At 47.5% G+C, this 17,014-nt stretch overlaps 1 protein-coding gene across 5 annotated transcripts in view; it reads left to right on the top strand.

Annotated features, from left to right (window-relative positions):
* The window catches only part of NME7 (NME/NM23 family member 7), a 112,236-nt gene that overhangs the window by 55,120 nt on the left and 40,102 nt on the right, over window positions 1-17,014 (top strand). For 3 of the 5 annotated variants that reach the window (XM_036343424.1, XM_036343427.1, XM_036343425.1), the window contains exons 10-11: window positions 704-805; window positions 13,358-13,465. In XM_036343424.1, the coding sequence (XP_036199317.1) occupies window positions 704-805; window positions 13,358-13,465 (210 nt within the window). Of the gene's footprint in view, window positions 1-703; window positions 806-4,361; window positions 5,708-13,357; window positions 13,466-17,014 lie in introns of those variants that run through there. The other 2 variants (XM_036343426.1, XM_036343428.1) reach the window with 2 other exon arrangements.

Here is a 17,014-nt window from a genome sequence, read left to right as displayed (position 1 = left end):
AGCCCTTCTCAGCTTCGTGTGTGTCTGAATCAGTCCACATATGCTCTGGGAGTTCTTTATCTCAGCCTTGGATTGTGACCTCTGCACACACAGTCTCTTAGCCAACAATTCAAGTGACGTTCTTGGCAGATCCCTGGGGTTACCCTCCCAGGGCTCCTGCACCCCCTCTAGTAGTCCATCCGGCGAGTCCAGTCCATGCACCATCTTTGTCTCCTGGACGGTTGAGAATGTTGGGCTCTGTTTCCTTGCCCTGTCCCACTGTCTGGAAAAGGCCTCCAGGCAGGGAGCTGGGCAGTTGCAAGCTCACCTCGCTCGCTTCCCTTCTCCCGGGACCACTGGCCTGCCCTTCACCCAGTGTCTGACTGTGGCTCCATAGAGGGTCTGCTTTCCAGGTGTTTAATGAGGAGATAAACCTCTCCCTGCTGTTTCTCATGTCTTTGGAAGGAGCGCTTTGGAATGTATTTCTTCAGAGATGCTTTCGACAGTACTGTGCTCACGAGGAGAGACCCTTTGAAAGGAGGTTGTCCTAGAAAATGATTTCAGATAGTGAAAGTGTCCAGGATTACATTCACGCGGTGGCAGTGGTAGGAACGGAGATGAGGGAACACAGACACTTTTGTTGGGAAAGTGTAGAGTATAGGTGGGGAAGAAGTCAAAGGTAATTTTTACTTTATTTTTTAATATTTTATATTACATATTACAGGAGATGGTGACAGAAATATATTCTGGCCCTTGCGTGGCATTGGAGATCCTGCAGACGAACCCTGCAAAGACCTTCCGAGAGCTCTGTGGGCCTGCGGATCCTGTGAGTTACTGTTAAATATCGCCACGTCCGTTTCAGTCCTTAACCAAATGTCTTCACTGGTTTGATAGCTTCAGTTTGTTCTTTAAAAGAAATAATACAAATGGGGACATATTAGACAAAACTTTTAATTCAAAGTAGCATTTCCCATCATTTATTTTTTGTATAATATTCTAAGAAGCAGTGAGTTTTTATTAGCCTAGTGATGGTACAGAATGGGCAGAAACATTTAACGTGGCATTTTCTTTTGTTGTTTCTTCTTTGCTAAATTGTCAGGGTAAGTAAATTTACCAAGCTCTGTGGGGGAAATTGTCCAAGGTACTAATTCTCCTCTGGCTTAGGGAGGCCGTAAGTAAGCAGTCAGTGTAAAGAACGTGGATCTGGTGGCCTCAGACCAGATCCGACACTGAGTGTGCGCAGTGGGACTGGGTGAAGCTTGGTGTTCTCTGTACACCTTCCAATGGCTTTGGGCTCTCTTCCCATGGGCGCTTGGTGGCGAGGGTCAGAGAGGAGGTAGAAAAGCAGACGTTGCCTTAGGACACATGGGAAATCTCCATGCGTGTGGTACAAGCTGGCCGGATCATGGGAAGTGTGACTGACTTTAAAAACTAACTAACATTTACGCTTTCTCCTTCTTTCTTTTCACTACCACTTGTAAACAGTCACTGTAAATGAGTGCCAATCCGCTGCGTTTTGACTCAGACAGCATTTATGGGAATGCCCGTAGGTGTAGAATAGTCTGCTAGCAGCACCTGCTAAGGAGTCAGCTTGAGAAAGTGCTTCGAAGCCCTGTGTGTGTGTGTGGGGGGGGGGGGGGGGCAGAGTACACAAAAGGTGTTTAGAGCATTTACAGAGAAACCCGCAAGCAAGGACTAACGTTTGGGTGAAAGTGTCACAGGGTTGTTAGCAAGCAGCAATGATTAGGAAGTGGAAGTGACTGAGAAAACCTTGTTAGAGGAAGAGACAGACGTAAACGGGATTTAAAGAAGCGTCAAGGCACAGAGAGAGTGGGGAAATCTCTGAAGCATGCGCAAAGGCAGCGATGAAGGAATCTGCACCTTGACTGGCCCTCAGCAGACATACCTGCTGGGCTTCGGTGGGCAGTGCGCACCTGGAAGCACAAGGAAATACAGTTGCTTAGAGGAAATCCGGTGGGGCGGGTTGGGAGTGTGGGCTGGGTAGCCTTAAAAGCCAGGCTGAAATGGTGGACGTGGTGTCATTAGAATCCCATATAGTTCCTGGCATCTGCTTAATTTTGAGGATGCCTAGCTATTCCTGGAGAGCAAGCTGAACTGGAAGAGCTTGGAGGCAGGGGCTCTAGAGTCGGGAAGGACAGGCCTTGACATCAAAGGGGGGCAGCAGGAAGGATGGAAGCCAGTGTACGTGGCTGAGCCAGAGTGCCTGAGATGCGGCTCTGCTGCGGAGGCAGCTTGGAGAGAGGGACGGCGGCGAGTGTTCATTGAATGTTACTCGTGAGATCAAGGTCAGAGAGAAGGGTGGGCAGACCCTTGTAATGACGTGAGATTGTCTGGTCTCTGTGTGAGACCATTAGTTTTTGAAGAGTTTGAGCAGAGTAGTGACTCAATTAGACTTTAAACAGGATCATCCTGACTAGTGTAAGAACAGTCTGAAGGGAGACAGGGCACAGGTTGCAGTCCAGGCCCCAGATGCTGGTGACATGGACCGGGGTGGGAGCCGTGGGCGTCCGGGGAAGCAGCCAGGTAGTGTTTACTGGGTAGCTTAGCTTCTCTCTCTCTCTCTCTCTCTCTCTCTCTCTCTCTCTCTCTCTCTCTCTCTCCCTCCCTCCCTCCCTCTCTCCCTTTCCCCTCTCTCCCCCTCTATCTCTCTTGAAATTCTTATTATTTTTTTACACTTTTTATTGATTTCAGAGGAAGGGAGAGGGAGAGAGAGATAGAAGCATCAATGATGAGAGAGAATCATTGATCGGCTGCCTCCTGCATGCCCCCTACTTGGGACTGAGCCCACAACCCTGGCATGTGCCCTTGACTGGAATCAAACCTGGAACCCTTCAGTCCATAGGGCAACACTCTATCTACTGAGCCAAACCAGCCAGGGCAACTCTTTATCTCAAGAGGATAAGTGGATAGAGAAGGAATGTGGAGGGACCCCCCGGTCTACAGGAAGGAAATAGGATGGAGTGGAACTCTCTTCACTGCTTTCGCTGCTGGTTCACCTCAGTCTGCAGATGAGCTGAGTGGAGGGTGAGTCCCTGCCCCTCCTTGGTCAGTTCAGTGCCCAGCAACCACGAGAAGCTTTGATGCCCGACCAGCGGCCACAACACACACACAGGTGGAAACCAGCCAAACCACAGTTCCTCTTGCTAGTTTATAGCAAAATGCAGGAATCACCTTTCTTAGAATAACCAACTCAGTTATTTTATAAGCATTTCATTGATTTTAGCAAATATAAAATATACATCTCCAGAAAAGTAGTAAGTGCATTTTTAAAGTAAGAAAATTGAAAGTATTCTAAGTACAATAAGAATGTAGAGTAGTTGCACAATCACATGATAGTAATTTACTGAATTCGAAGTGATTTGCATGCAGTAATTTACACTAGCTATTAAGTGATTCAGCAATGAAAAATAACCCTGTTTAAATCATGTTTTTAATAAAGAATAACTTTTCTAACAAAACACATACACACACACACACACACACACACACCCCACTTACCTCAGTGTCATATACCCATCAGAGTAACCAACACTGTCCCAGTTCGCCCAGGGTTCTCCCAGGTCCAGCATCTGAGAAATCCCTCAGCCCCCGGAAAACTGAGATGGTAGGCACCCCCAAAATTTACCTCATGATTGCACAAGGTAAATGTATCTGGAAGGCGAGCTTGCAGGACGTGGTGATTCTGGTGTGGGTATGAGCAGCCAGGCAGCTTATCCCCCAGGTGAACAAGTTTGTGATAGAAGGGACTGTTCGATTTTGAAAGAAATACAGAAACAGTGATTAAAACCCCAAAGCCTCTTTCATTATATTCATTCTTTAACTCTTCTTCCTGAGCTATTGATTTAAATTTCAGTTACATATAAGCAGCTTTTGTTCTCAGAAATAGGCGACTGAAATAGGGAAAAAAGCATTCAGTATTGAGTTTAAACTCTTACTTAGGCCCCGATCAGCTTTAGGAAAAGTGAACCCCGGGTCTTCGGCGAAGAAGTTCTTGAGTGGCCTGTTCTGTTTGTTCTTAAAGAACATAGTCTGGCAGCAGTGGGCTCTCGTCCAGGTCCTTCAATGTTAATTTTAATTTTGAAGGTTCTTTTTGAACTCAAGTTTTGTAAAAACAAAAATGCTATATGTCACCCTGCTGTAACCAGCAGATGTTGTTTCTTGTTAGTTCTGCTTTGGGGATTATGCAGTGGGTGGAATTAGTTGATCAGGATCCTAAAACAGATGGTCGATGAAAAAAACATTCTTTAAAGGCTTACCGGGTTGAAATCCAACTATTAATATTTTTCTCCTAAATCTGTACCTCTATGAATAACTTTTTACTGCTTCATTATCTCCTATAAATGTGATCCAACCCACTAAAGGTTATATTGAGAAACTGTTTAGGATCATGCCCAGTTTTGGCCTGTCACCTTCCTATTAGCTGCCATCATCTGCTAGGAATTGTGATACCTGCTGAGATATCCCATTAAACATGCACAGACTGCAGATGAGATGCTGCTGACTCACTAGTGACCTGGTCTCTGTCGCTTCGGAGCTCCAGATGCTTGGATAGGACGCACCTGCCTCTTCTGCAGCGAGAGGGCCGCACCGTTATTTCAGTTTAAGTGGAACATGAACTAGACTTGCACTGAGAAGTTTATGATAAACTTTGCCTGTGCTGGCCTTTCCTCCCTGTGCTCGCGGCAGAGGGACACACGGCGACCTGCACTCAGCATTTCTTTCCGTCTCTCAGACATTCATTCATTCAGTCGATCAACCCATCGGCCAACCCACTGGCCAGCCAAGCACTCACAGACTCCAGGGGCCTCGTATTCTTGGGGTTGACAATGAAAAGATGGAGGGCAGGCCTCCCTGAGCCAGAGTGCCTTGGCCCGAGGGGAAGGAAATCGCTGTGTGGTCAGTAATCACAATGGAGTCTTGTGGTTGCCATGATGAATACAAGTACCTATCTAAGGGGAAAACCATTCATGGCCACATGAGATTGAGAAATCCTGGGTTGGGTGAAGCTAATCCTGGATCCCAAGAATAGTGCTCACGCCCCAAGGAGGGCTTCGGGATGAAGCATTTTCCTACTTGGTTGCCAGAAGTCAGTGATGACTGTCAGGATAAGAAGAAAATCCAAACTAGAATTCCTGCTAAGCCGGCTGCGGGCACCTGGAGAGACCATGAAGCGCTTTGAAACAGCTTTGCCTTTTCAGGAAGGAGAGAAAGAAAACCTCCATTTCAGAATGTTGCTCCTGGACTTGCAGCCTCAGCCAGCACCTCCCTCCCAGCCTTGGCCAGGGCCATCACGCTGCACGCCTTCGACTTCTCATGAACGTTAGAAAGTGATCACTTGTCCTGTGGTTAAAACCTATTCATCCCCATATTCTATCACAGAACCTGCCTTTTAGGCCATTCTCCAGTTATAGAGTGAAAGGATTATCTGCAGGTAAAGGAATTTGGAAAAGTAATTTTGTTTCCTTGGTTTGTTTTCTCCCCCCCCCTTTCCCTGCTGAGGGGATGGAGGGGGCTTAGTTTGGGAATTCCCCTCCCCCTTGAGGACAGCCCGAGACTGGCCTAGAGCGGGATTCTCGTCCCGGTGTTGACAGACCCTCCAAGTTTCAGGGAGTAGAATTTAGGAGTCTGTGAACTTGGATGAGGAGAAAAACCCACACACTATGTTCACTCATCTCCTAGGGAAGGTTAGAGTTCCCTAGAAGTGAGCATCATTGGGATGATGCAGTGCTGCACTCTGCTCCCCGCCGGAATCAGGTTTCCGCAGCACCCCACACCACCCGCAGCGCACATACCTCACCGCGTCCTGGATAGTCTTGCTACCTGAAAAGGACAGTAGTTATTGGCTCAGCTGCTAGCTCTTGATAAAGATGCACATTACTGTATCACAACTTTAAAAATATTTTGATGATTGTATTTCAAAATAACGCATCTCCTTTGTAATCCTATTGTGGACATTGAAAAACAGGCCTCTGAGAAAGCTTCTTAGTCCTCATCAGACTGCCCCAGAGGCCTCGGCACCAGGCGAAGTGAAGAGCCCTGTTCTAGAGGAGGAAGCGCCGGGTCAGATAGGGCCCCTGGAGGGGGAAGGCCGGGCGTGGCTGGAGGCGGCCCTTTTATCTCACTCCTTTCCCAGCTGAACCCTCCCACCCGCACGCCCTGCGCGCCCTGCGCCTCTGAGGATGGTGAGACCGGCTCAGCCATCGCCACAGTCTGTCTGAGGACTCTTAGCACGTGGCCTCTGGCACGGAGCCCATGCTCCTCGCCGGTGCGGGTGCCACCAGCCCCTCTGTCCCTGCCCAGTCCCCTGCTCCATCAGAAGGTGAGCTGTGTGACATGCCAGCTCAGTCACCCTCATGACACCGCACAGGTGGGTTTCACTGTTTCCAAGACACTTGTATCTTTTTGGATTTGGACCTTTCTGACTCTCCTGATATTTTTGAATGTTGTTTTCCCTGCAAGTTCTTTTGCTTTGCTCGTCCTGCTATGGCTGAGGACCATGTCCCCTCTCCCCCCCGCCCCCCATATTACTGCTGAGGCCACGTCCCCCCTGGCCCCCCCGCCCCCCGTATTACTGCTGGGAACCACGTCCCCTCTGTCCCACCCAGCCTCTCTCCCTCACCCTTTATTCCACAGGCGCCACCTCGGTCCCCACAGGGGTTAAGAGATTTGGGTAACTATCTTCTTCTGCCTGTAATGGGCTTTTTACTTTCTTCTTCTTCTGAGTGTGTATGTGTGTGCACATGCATGTGTGTGTGAATACGTGTGTGTGAACGCATGTGTGTGAATGCATGTGTGTGTGAATGCATGTGTGTGAATGCATGTGTGAGTGTGTGTGTGCATGTGTGTATGATTTTGACATTTCACTTGTTTCCATTTCCCTTCCTTATATCTACACCCCATTTCCTGGTGCGTTTACCTGAACAATCCTCACAATGAGTTTCCCTTTAGTGCCTTGTTTTCCTCTCATGTATTTTCCTTTTTACTTTTAAAATTTATTCCTCCTTAGTGACGCTTTACCTCTCTTTGGCTGCATGAAGTGTTTTCTCCCCCATGATCTGTTCCCTTCAAGATCTCTTAGCTTAATATTGTCCCTTTTTTCCCTTTTGTAAGAAATGGACCTCTGTGATCCATCTCCAGCATGGTCGGCTTCTGAGGGAATTTGAGGAATTTCCCCAGAGCAAGCAGAATGTGGGGCCAGCATCATGGTGGACCCCCCCCTTCCCCCAGGCATCTGCCTCAGCTAGACGGGGGAGGTGGAGGCAGCGAGGAAGGCCTCAGCCCAATTCTTAAATGGCCCAACGTGAGACAGCAAGACCTAGGCGAGGTATAGGAAACAGGTGGACTCATAGTACCAGCCAATGAGGAACTGGAGGAGGGACTAAATAAATAGGCTCTGATCCCTGCCCACGTGTGTGCTGTACAATGCCTGGTCCCGAGAGTGTTATTAAAAGTCTCATTTTCACCACGCTTCTGTTCCCCAGTCTGTCATTGAAATTCGGACGGGTCATTTCTCACACCCTGCCACTTGTTATTCATAGCGAAGGTCACTTGCTCTGACTCCCTGAGAAAATAATCAGACATGTCCCCATCACAGTCAGAAGGAGGGCGAGAGTTTCCGCCCTGGGCTGGGCACAGCCGCCAGCAGAGCCGCCAGCATCTGAGTCCCGGGAGCTGCAGCCGCGGGCAGCCTAATCTCCCCAGTGCACACGCACTGTCAGTGTCAGGTGTCAGCACTGCACTTCCTAGAGACACAGGCTTCGTGGCGAGGTGGGAGGAATGTATTTTCAAACCTTCTCGAGGCCCCAGGGAAGTTAGCGTTTGGGGCAGGAAAGAGCTGCCACCTTCCCAGACTCTCAGTAGGTGCCAGGTTTGGGCCCAGGATCAGTTGCAGTGGCAGGAACAGCCCTGAGCCACAGTGTCCTGGGAGGCGGTTCCGAGGCGTTTTATTTATATCTTGGTGAGACAGTCCTACCACTGGCAAAGCCCAAGAAAGGCATTCGGGGCCGTAAATGTGACCCTGCAGACAAGTGCCCCCTTTCGTGTTCGTTTGTTGGCTTTTGATTGGTGACCGGAGATGTCAGGACAATGATCCCAGCTCCTCCGTAGTAAGTGTGGGCAGGGGCTTTTGAAAGCACTTAAAATATAATGAAAATATTAACTCAGTGCATGCAACCTAGGGATTGACTATTCATACTATTTTAAAGCTAGAGGCCCAGTGCATGAATTCATGCCCGAGTGGGGCCCCTCTGGGGAGCCTGCAGAGATTGGGCAGAAACCCTCAGTCCAATGCCGCCTGCAGCTCCTACCTGCCTCTAGCCGGGAGCCCTGCGTCTGGCGCCCTTCCAAGAGGAGTGGCCTGTAAATTGGGCTGAAACCGGCTCCCCAGCATCCCCCAAGGGGTCCCGGATTGCGAGAGGGCGCAGGCCAGGCCGAAGGACCCAACCAATGCACAACTGGGCCAGGGAGGGACTGCGGCAGGGCTCCAGGGCATGTCCCGGCCCATCTTGCTCAGTCCCTATCGGCCAGACCCCAGCAGCAAGCTAACCTACTGGTCAGATCATCTGCCCCCTTGTGGTCAGTGCATGTCATAGTGAGGTGTTGAGCAGCCTTAGCATATTGCGCTTTGATTGGTTGAACAGTCGGCTGGTCACCGGACGACCGGACACTTAGCATATTAGGCTTTTATTATATAGGATTCTGTTCTTTCTAATAAAAGTCCTTTCAGGGTGCTTCAAAAAGAGGTTTCCCTACATTCTAAGTAAAACCGAAATGTAAGATGTAGTGTAACAGGTAAAATGCATATTAGTGGGCAAAGCTCTGGGTCTGTCACATTTACAAAACGGGATTTGTGCAGAGGGGGTGAGTTTACCGTACTCCAGTTTCTCTGCTTTTCCAAGTTCTGTCCTTAAGAAGCACCAAGGCCCAGCCTAGAGCGGCTCTGTTTTCCTCAACCCCGTGCCTTTGATGCTCTGCGCTTCTGACTGGCAGTTGGCATGAGTTCCTTGTGTAATTTATCCTTTATGAATGCCCCTCATCTCCTGGTCTAGATGCTAATTAGAGGACCTGTGTTCTAACACAGAACTTCTTCAACTTCCATGAACATAGGAAACCCCAGGAATCTTATTGAAGTGTAAATTCTCTCTTCATCGGAGGAGGGGGCGCTGAAATTCTGCTTGTCTGACAGTCTCAGGTGATGTGACTCCGCTGGGCCACAGGCCACACTGCAAGTCTCTGGCAAACCTTCAGCAGTTGTCTCTTGATTATGCTGTTTGTTTCAAAACAGGACAAAATATTTAAATTTGATTAAATGCTTCATTTGTCTGCAATATGAACAAAGCATTAGGAAGTAAACACAGATGTAAATCAATTTCTGTGACTAATGCAAGGTGTAGGGTGTCCTTTTTTTTGTTTTGCTTTTTTCGGATTCCTTTATTTGATCAATGGACTCTAGCTTATCCACTGAGTAGCTGCAGATCAGACGAGATTGTATGTGAGGAGTTTCTACTTGGGCTTCACTACATTTAGGCTTTAAAACAGAAGCCTCTATAATAAAATTGGAAGACATCTCTGTTCTTGAGGCGTGAAATAAAACATTTTAATGTAATTTTTATTGTTTTCTTTCTAATTACTGAAATCATTTATTTATTATCCCACCCCCAACCCCTGAAAAGCAAACAAACAATAAGGGAAATTATGGAAGAGAACCGAGACCCAACAAAACAAAACAAAACTGTTGCCCTAGTTCCCAGCACCATTTATGAGGTTGCCCAGGGAGAGCCAGAGGTGAGACAGAGCCCCAGGGAGCCCTGGCAGGAGCCACCCTCAGGAGGGGAGCCTGGCCCGGCCTGGTCTGCGGTGCCGCGTGGGCGGAGGAAAGAATAAGGGCTGGTGGCCCCGGAGTGCTAAGTGCTGAGAAGTCAGATGCTTCAGTGGCTCCTCATATGCAAGCAGGTGGCCTTTGTGACGGGCCTTCACTGTGGGCTCCCTGCTGGCTCATTCAGTGAGCCTGGGCCACCCTGGGCCACCGGCGGCTGAGTTCCTTTTCCTCCCCGAGTCCTCCCTGGGTGGGAGAGGATCCTCGGACTGACAAAAAGGAGCCTTTCCACCTCTTCTCAGATTCCCTTCCTGCTACCAGTTTCTCCCAGTGTTTCCTTATCTTGTTTTAGTCGTGAATTAGTCTGATACTGCTTATCTCCAGGAATGTAAACTGCAACTGTCTCAGTTAACTCACAGCTGCATGCAAACGGAAAGCTGTTTGCACGTGAGCTTTGGTGAGATATTGCTGAGGTTCCCGAGGGGCCGGGAAGAGGACTGTTAATAGTGCTGGGCTCCTTGTGGGAGAACCAGCGTGGGTCTGTGCTGTTTTAATGGTGGCAGCTGCTTCCTTGGCCTTTCATATTATGTTCTATTACCCTCGTTGTCTGTGGGATGAGGGCAGTGATTATAACACGACTTTGTTTTGTTTCTTTGCTTCACAGCTGTCCTAGGGTGGCCCAGACAGGAGCTATGCTAGTCCCTCTCTTAATATTCACCCACTTATCTATATCACTGTGGTTATGGTTACCCTATAGTTTAGGGAAGCCTTCCTTTCTTTTACTTAGAATTTGCCCAAAATTAGACTAATTACAGGTGTGATTACCCACCATGTGCCACTCATTTAATGAATATACTCAATAGTTGATCACCAAGTTGTCTTTCTTAAAGTTCTATAATTAGTACATTTCATGAATCCTTCCTATTTTAATTCATTTATTTATTATTTTTTAATATTTTTGTTAATCCTCACCTGAGGATATTTTTTCCTTTGATTTTTAGAGAGAATAGAAGGGAGGGGGAGAGACAGAAAGAGAGAAACATCGATGAGAGAGACACACATTAATTGGTTGCCTCCCGCATGTGCCCTGACCAGGGCCAGAAATCAAGTCTGCAACCACGAAACATGCCCTTGAACGGAATTGAACCCATGACCCTTCAGTCCTCGGGCAACGCTCTAACCCACTGAGCCACACTAGCTAGGGATCAATTTAATTCATTTCTTAAGTGAAAGGTGATTTTATTCTTGCATATCTCTCCCATATTGTGGAGAACTGAAACAGAATGGCTTTATAATATATTTTATCAGTTGAATAGACCCATCCTATATGCTATATAATAAAGAGGTAATATGCAAATTGACCATCCAACACACAAGATGGTCACCACCATGTGGTCCAAGATGGCCACCACAAGATGGCCAGCAGGGGAGGGCAGTTAGGAGCGACCAGACTGGCAGGGGAGTGGTTAGGGGGTGATCAGGCAGGCAGGCAGGCAGGCAAGCAGTTGGGAGCCAGCAGTCCTGGATTGTGAGAGGGATGTCTGACTGCCCACCAGGATTGGGCCTAAACAGGCAGTCAGACATCCCTCGAGGGGTCCCAGATTAAAGAGGGTGCAGGCTGGGCTGAGGGACACACACACACACCCTCCCCATGCACGAATTTTGTGCACTGGGCCTCTAGTTACTCAATAATCAATAATGTTCTTTTTAATGCACACAGCAATAGAATAATTACATACATTTGCTCTTCCTTTTTTTCAGCATTTTGCTAATCACCATTCTACTTAGTGCATTTTTCCACCTCTCAGATGTAGAGGTCATTCTTCAAGCAGAACGCTTCCTCCCACTGCAGGACTACCTGAGCTGAATGTTTCGTGCTTGTGATGAGCTGGGCAATGACCAAGCATTCGACGGGTTGGGGCTGAGCAGGCAGGTGGATGTGGGGAGTGAATATGGGGGTGATTTTGTGGAGCTTGGAAAATTGTTTAAACCCCTCACGCATGCTGTGCTCAGTTCTAAACAGTTATTTGTGGTATTCAATGAAAATCACATGCTGGTACTTTGTGTTGCTTTTATGTGTCTGACACTCGTTTTGGCTTCATCAAGGGTGGTTGGCGCCTGGGCCTGAGGATGGTTTTCACTACAGAGTCCAAGCAGAGGGAGGAGCAGGAGTCCAGGAGATGGAGGGGACATGGTCTGTGGGGATCCAGTGAGCTTTCACTTTTAGTATTGCAGTATTTTTTACTTTCCTAGGCATAGCTAATATTTTACAGTAATCACAAAGTATTACTATAAAATCAAAGTATCAAGGCGTTTCCCTAAAAAAATTATCCAAAACGAAAGCCTGAATTTTAACAGCAGCTGTGAACACTTGCTATTCTATATCTTTATGCTTCATCGCTACCAGGCATCTAAACACAATACACTGGACCAGGAAACGTGGCTTGGGAACCCAGACAACCTGAGTGACCCCTCACCTCCATGACCACTGACCTCAAGAGGCCTCACTGCTGCTCAGCAGTCTCGGCACGATTTAATTTCATTAAAATTATTTCTGTTCATCAGAAAACATACTTAAAAACTCAAAGGCAAGCTACATACTAGGTAAAGATATTCGCATCATATATAACTGATAAAAAATAGAAGTTAGAATATAGTAAGAATAGCATTCAAAAGAAAAAGAATAACCTCATAGAGGAATGGAGAAAGACAAGAATGGGCACTTTGCAGAAGAGGATGTATATGAAAGACACTCAGCTTCTTTAGTAACCAGGGAAAGATGGACCAAGGCCATGATGCTATTCACACCCACCGGAATGGAACGCTAAACTCACCCAGCATCAGAGGTTGGCTTTTATGTGGGGGGTGGGAATTCTTGTGCTCGGGTGGGTGAGGGAAAATTGTTATAACCACTTAAGAAAATGGTTGGGCCCTAGCCGGTTTGTCTCAGCGAATAGAGCATCGGCCCGCGGACCGAAGGGTTCCGAGTTCGATTCCTGCCAAGGGCATGTGCCCGGGTTGTGGGCTCGAACCCCTATAGGTGGCATGCAGGCGGCAGCCAATCAATGATTCCCTCCCATCATTGGTGTTTCTCTCTCTCTCTCCCTCTCCCTTCTTCTCTGAAATCAATAAAAATACATTTTTTAAAAAGGAAATGAAATGGTTGGCAGTGCTTAGTAAAATAGAACACCCATGTGCCCTAGGATTCCAGAAAAACTTTACGTTTGCACCACACCCTGTCCAAGAATGCTGTAGCAGAATGTATATCTGTGTAACCTGTGTGTATGTGTGAAAGTGTGTGTGCGTAGGAGAGAGGGAGAAGGAGAAGGAGAGAGAGCAGGAGAAGAGGAAAAAATTAAATTATTTGAAGGCCCTTCAGCAGGAAAAGTTTCCATACATTCATGCTATTTCCAAGAAAAACTAGTCCCCTCAATGTATTCGTGTATTCCATAAACAAATAATTCCAACGTTTTATATTGCTGGCATTTTTCTTACCAACACCACTTGGCTGACTTGGCCCATCTGCGTATGTGTGTTGAACAGGAAATTGCCCGGCATCTGCGCCCCGGCACCCTCCGGGCGGTCTTCGGCAAATCCAAGATCCAGAACGCCGTGCACTGCACCGACCTGCCAGAGGACGGGCTGCTGGAGGTGAGTCGGAAACATCTGCTGATAGCTCAGGTTCACAAATAAGCTCAGCAGTCCTGGTGTGTAAGAACCGCTTAGTAGTCTTGGGTGGTACTGTTACTGGTCATCTGATGACCCCAGGCTGCAGCTTTAAAGGACTGAGCGGTAGGATGCGGTTTATAACTGGATAGCCTTCAAAGAACTGTTATTTTTCTGACTGGCAGATATTATGGCTTAAAAGTAATTTAAAAAGTGAAAAACTACAGCATTAATTAAATAGTATGAAACCTGTTTTAAAGTCAGGTGAAAATATCACCATAAGTGGCTAGTCATGGAAATCTGTCAATGAAATCCAGAAGTCTAATATGTAACGTGAGAGCATGGAAAGAAATAGCCACTGTTCGTTGACTCTATCGGGTTCTGCCATCGTAAGTGCTCCGTGTAAATTACGTCTGGGAATCCCACAGCAACTCTAATAAGTTGGTATTATGTCTGTTTTATCAGGGAAATGAAATTGAGACTCAGAGGGGTTAAGTAACATCCTCAAATCAAACAGTGCATGTAGAACAGAGCCGTGCTCTGACCTCTCATCTGTTTAGCACGTTAAGCGCCCAGCCTGTTCTGTCTTCCAGCCAGAAAATACAGTGTCAGTCACCGGTGACTGACTGGGCGATTAACGTGGTAATTAACATAAAATAAAAAACAAAGAATTATAAGAAAATATAAAGAAAAATTGGTCTGGTTTGGGGTTAAGAAAGTCATTTGTTGGCCAAAGCAAAGAAACTTTAAGGAAAGGATTGATATCCTTTTTTATAGTTTAAAAAAATTTTATGTGTCAAAAGGAACTAATGCAATGAAAAGACAAATGCTAAATTAAGGAATATATCTATGCCTAAGTGACCAGACAACTGGATGGGATGCCCAAACAACCAGGAAACCGGTCGCTATGATGCGCACTGACCACCAGGGGGCAGACACACAATGCAGGAGCTGCCCCCTGGTGGTCAGTGCACTCCCACAGTAGGAGCGCCACTCAGCTGACAGATGGGCGCCAGACACCAGGCTCATGGCTGGCAAGCGCAGCTGCAGCAGTGCGAGCCTCTCCCACCTCTGCGGTAGCACTACCAAACTAGTGGCGGCGGCAGCAGGTGCAGCAAGTCTGGGATGAGCAGGAGCAGCATGGTGCCCAGCCCGGGCTCGGGGCTCCTCCCCGGCCACCTGCTGCTTCATGCACTACTACATCCCCGCCTGCAGGGATTGGGCCGAAACTGGCAGTCCAACATCCCCAGAGGGATTCCGGATTACGAGAGGACACAGGCCAGGCTGAGGGACCCCACTGGTGCACAAATTCGTGCACTGGGCCTCTAGTTGTAGTATAAAGGACAGAAAAGTGATATCCATAAGACATCTTACTTTAGTATTTTTTGTTTTATGTCAAATTTATCAATCTTTTATTTTATTTCTACCTTTGAAATCATCTGTAGAGAAGCCTTCCCCATTTCGTTTAATTTTCTTGCATTGAAATGCTCAGTGCACCTGGCACCTGTGTGGTCACGTGGTGTGAGGGAGCGATCCAGTCAGTGTGATGACGTTGCTCATCAGTGCTTCCTTTCATTGCCATTTCTCATTGATTGATGCCCATGCACACCTGTGCCTGTTTCTGAACTTTCCATTTTATTCCACTGGTCGGTGCCAGAAAAATACTACTTTACTACTGCAGTTTATCCTTTTAGAAAGTTTTCTTGGTTATTCTCTTAAGCTTATTCCTCCACATGAACTTTGCACGAGTCTGTTGAGTTCTTTACCCCACCCCACAGGATGCCAAGGGGACTGGGGCTGACATCCGCTGTGTTTGTGATTAGTGTGGGAGTGACGTGTCTGTAGTGGCCAACCTCTCCACCAGCACAGGTGGCTGTTCCTCCTGCCTCCCTTATGCCAGCAGAGCCTTCTCTTAGTGTGGGCCTGGGGCACAGCCTGCCACCTTTCTTCCCGCCAGCTTTTGTTCTTGTTGCTGTAGAGAATGACTTCATTAGCTCCAGTAAGACTTTCTCCTGTAATCCAGGGTGTAAATTGGCTAAAATCTTACCTAAACTAAAATCTTATCTAACCCTGGTATGAAATACTGACCATACTCCCAAAATGTAAAAATGGTACAAACGTCACCTCGTAATTACCCAAAGGATTAAGTGTTGGTTTTAAATTCCCACCTATTTTATGACTATTCCCTTCACCTTCTGATAGCTCAGGACCTGCAGTCTGGGTTTGACTACAGAGTGTTGTTCAGCGAAACTGAAACGTTATTAATCATGAAATTTATGCCCATTAACAAATGCTATCCAAGTATGCCTGTGACTGCTCATGCAGTTTAGACTGTTACCGCCTGCAGTTTACAAAGCCATTTACGAAATGATTAAAATCGTTCTAACCTGACTGCACAGCAGATTTCATTGCAAATATAAAAAACAACACAGCAAGTGGAAGTTGTGCCCTAACAGCCTCCTGTCCTGTGGCTGGTGATTTATAGCTGATGTGACCTCCGCTGAGTCACTTTTTCTTTCCAGGCCTCATTTCTCTTATCAATAGAATGGAACAAAGAACGCTGATACACCGAGGACTGCTCTCTGAGTCAGGGATTAGCTCCTTGCAGATGACTTGGCTTTAAATGGTCAAGCCTTGGCACAACGACACATGGAGGCCAGAAGAGTTATCTGCTCATAGGCCTTCGAAGTGCGGGTCAGCGTGACACAGACACGCCTCTGACCGGGAACATTGGTACTCACACGTGCTGTTCCTTGGGGAGCATTCTTTAGTTGTTGGTGACCACGACCTTTACTGCCCAGTCCAGGACCTTTTTGAAAGGAAGTTCCCATCTCAAAGGCATACGCCAGAGCTGTCGGGGGCACGGGGACTATGGGCTCCCCGTTGCTGTGGCAAGAATTGGGCAATTTACCCCTCAGTCTTTCCCTCGTGATGTTTCCTGAGCCACGCTTGTGCCGAATGTCCAGGAAGTATGATTTCAATGTATATTTTGTCCTCATAACAAACCACACAGAGTGTTTGCCTTGCTGACATTGGGCTAGGATTTCAAAGCAACTTGACCCTTCCCCTGTTCACACTGAGCTCACAGTAAGTGTCAGAGGGGAGGGGGGGGGGCTCAGCAGGAACCTGGAGATGGCTTTCTCTGGATGCCGCTCATTGCGACACAACCGCTTTGGTGGTTACAGGGAGGAAGGACAGCGGCTGCAGTAGGACACAGGCCGGGGTGTTATTTCACTGGTGTCCCCTGACACACTGTCGGTAGTGACTATGAAGACCTTAAGTTTCTGCTTTAAAGAGAGTGTGAATGGGAATGATCTAGTTTAACTAGTAATAAAAGAAATACTAGTTTTCTACCAATGGCAACACTTTGAAGTCTCAACGCCCACTTCCGGTGAGGCTCCAGGAAAATGGATTCCTCAGGGGCTGGTGCCAGTGACGTGGCCACAGGTATTGAAAGCCATGGGTTGTTCCCTACAACCAGATTCCACTCCTCAGAATTAACCCGAGGAGGAGGGCGGCGGGGCTGGGAGGGGA

Source organism: Myotis myotis, unplaced genomic scaffold, assembly GCF_014108235.1.
Source record: "Myotis myotis isolate mMyoMyo1 unplaced genomic scaffold, mMyoMyo1.p scaffold_m19_p_18, whole genome shotgun sequence".
In the NCBI taxonomy this organism is placed as follows: domain Eukaryota; kingdom Metazoa; phylum Chordata; class Mammalia; order Chiroptera; family Vespertilionidae; genus Myotis; species Myotis myotis.
Note: the sequence above shows the minus strand (reverse complement) of the source record. Positions and strands in the feature narration are given on the sequence as shown.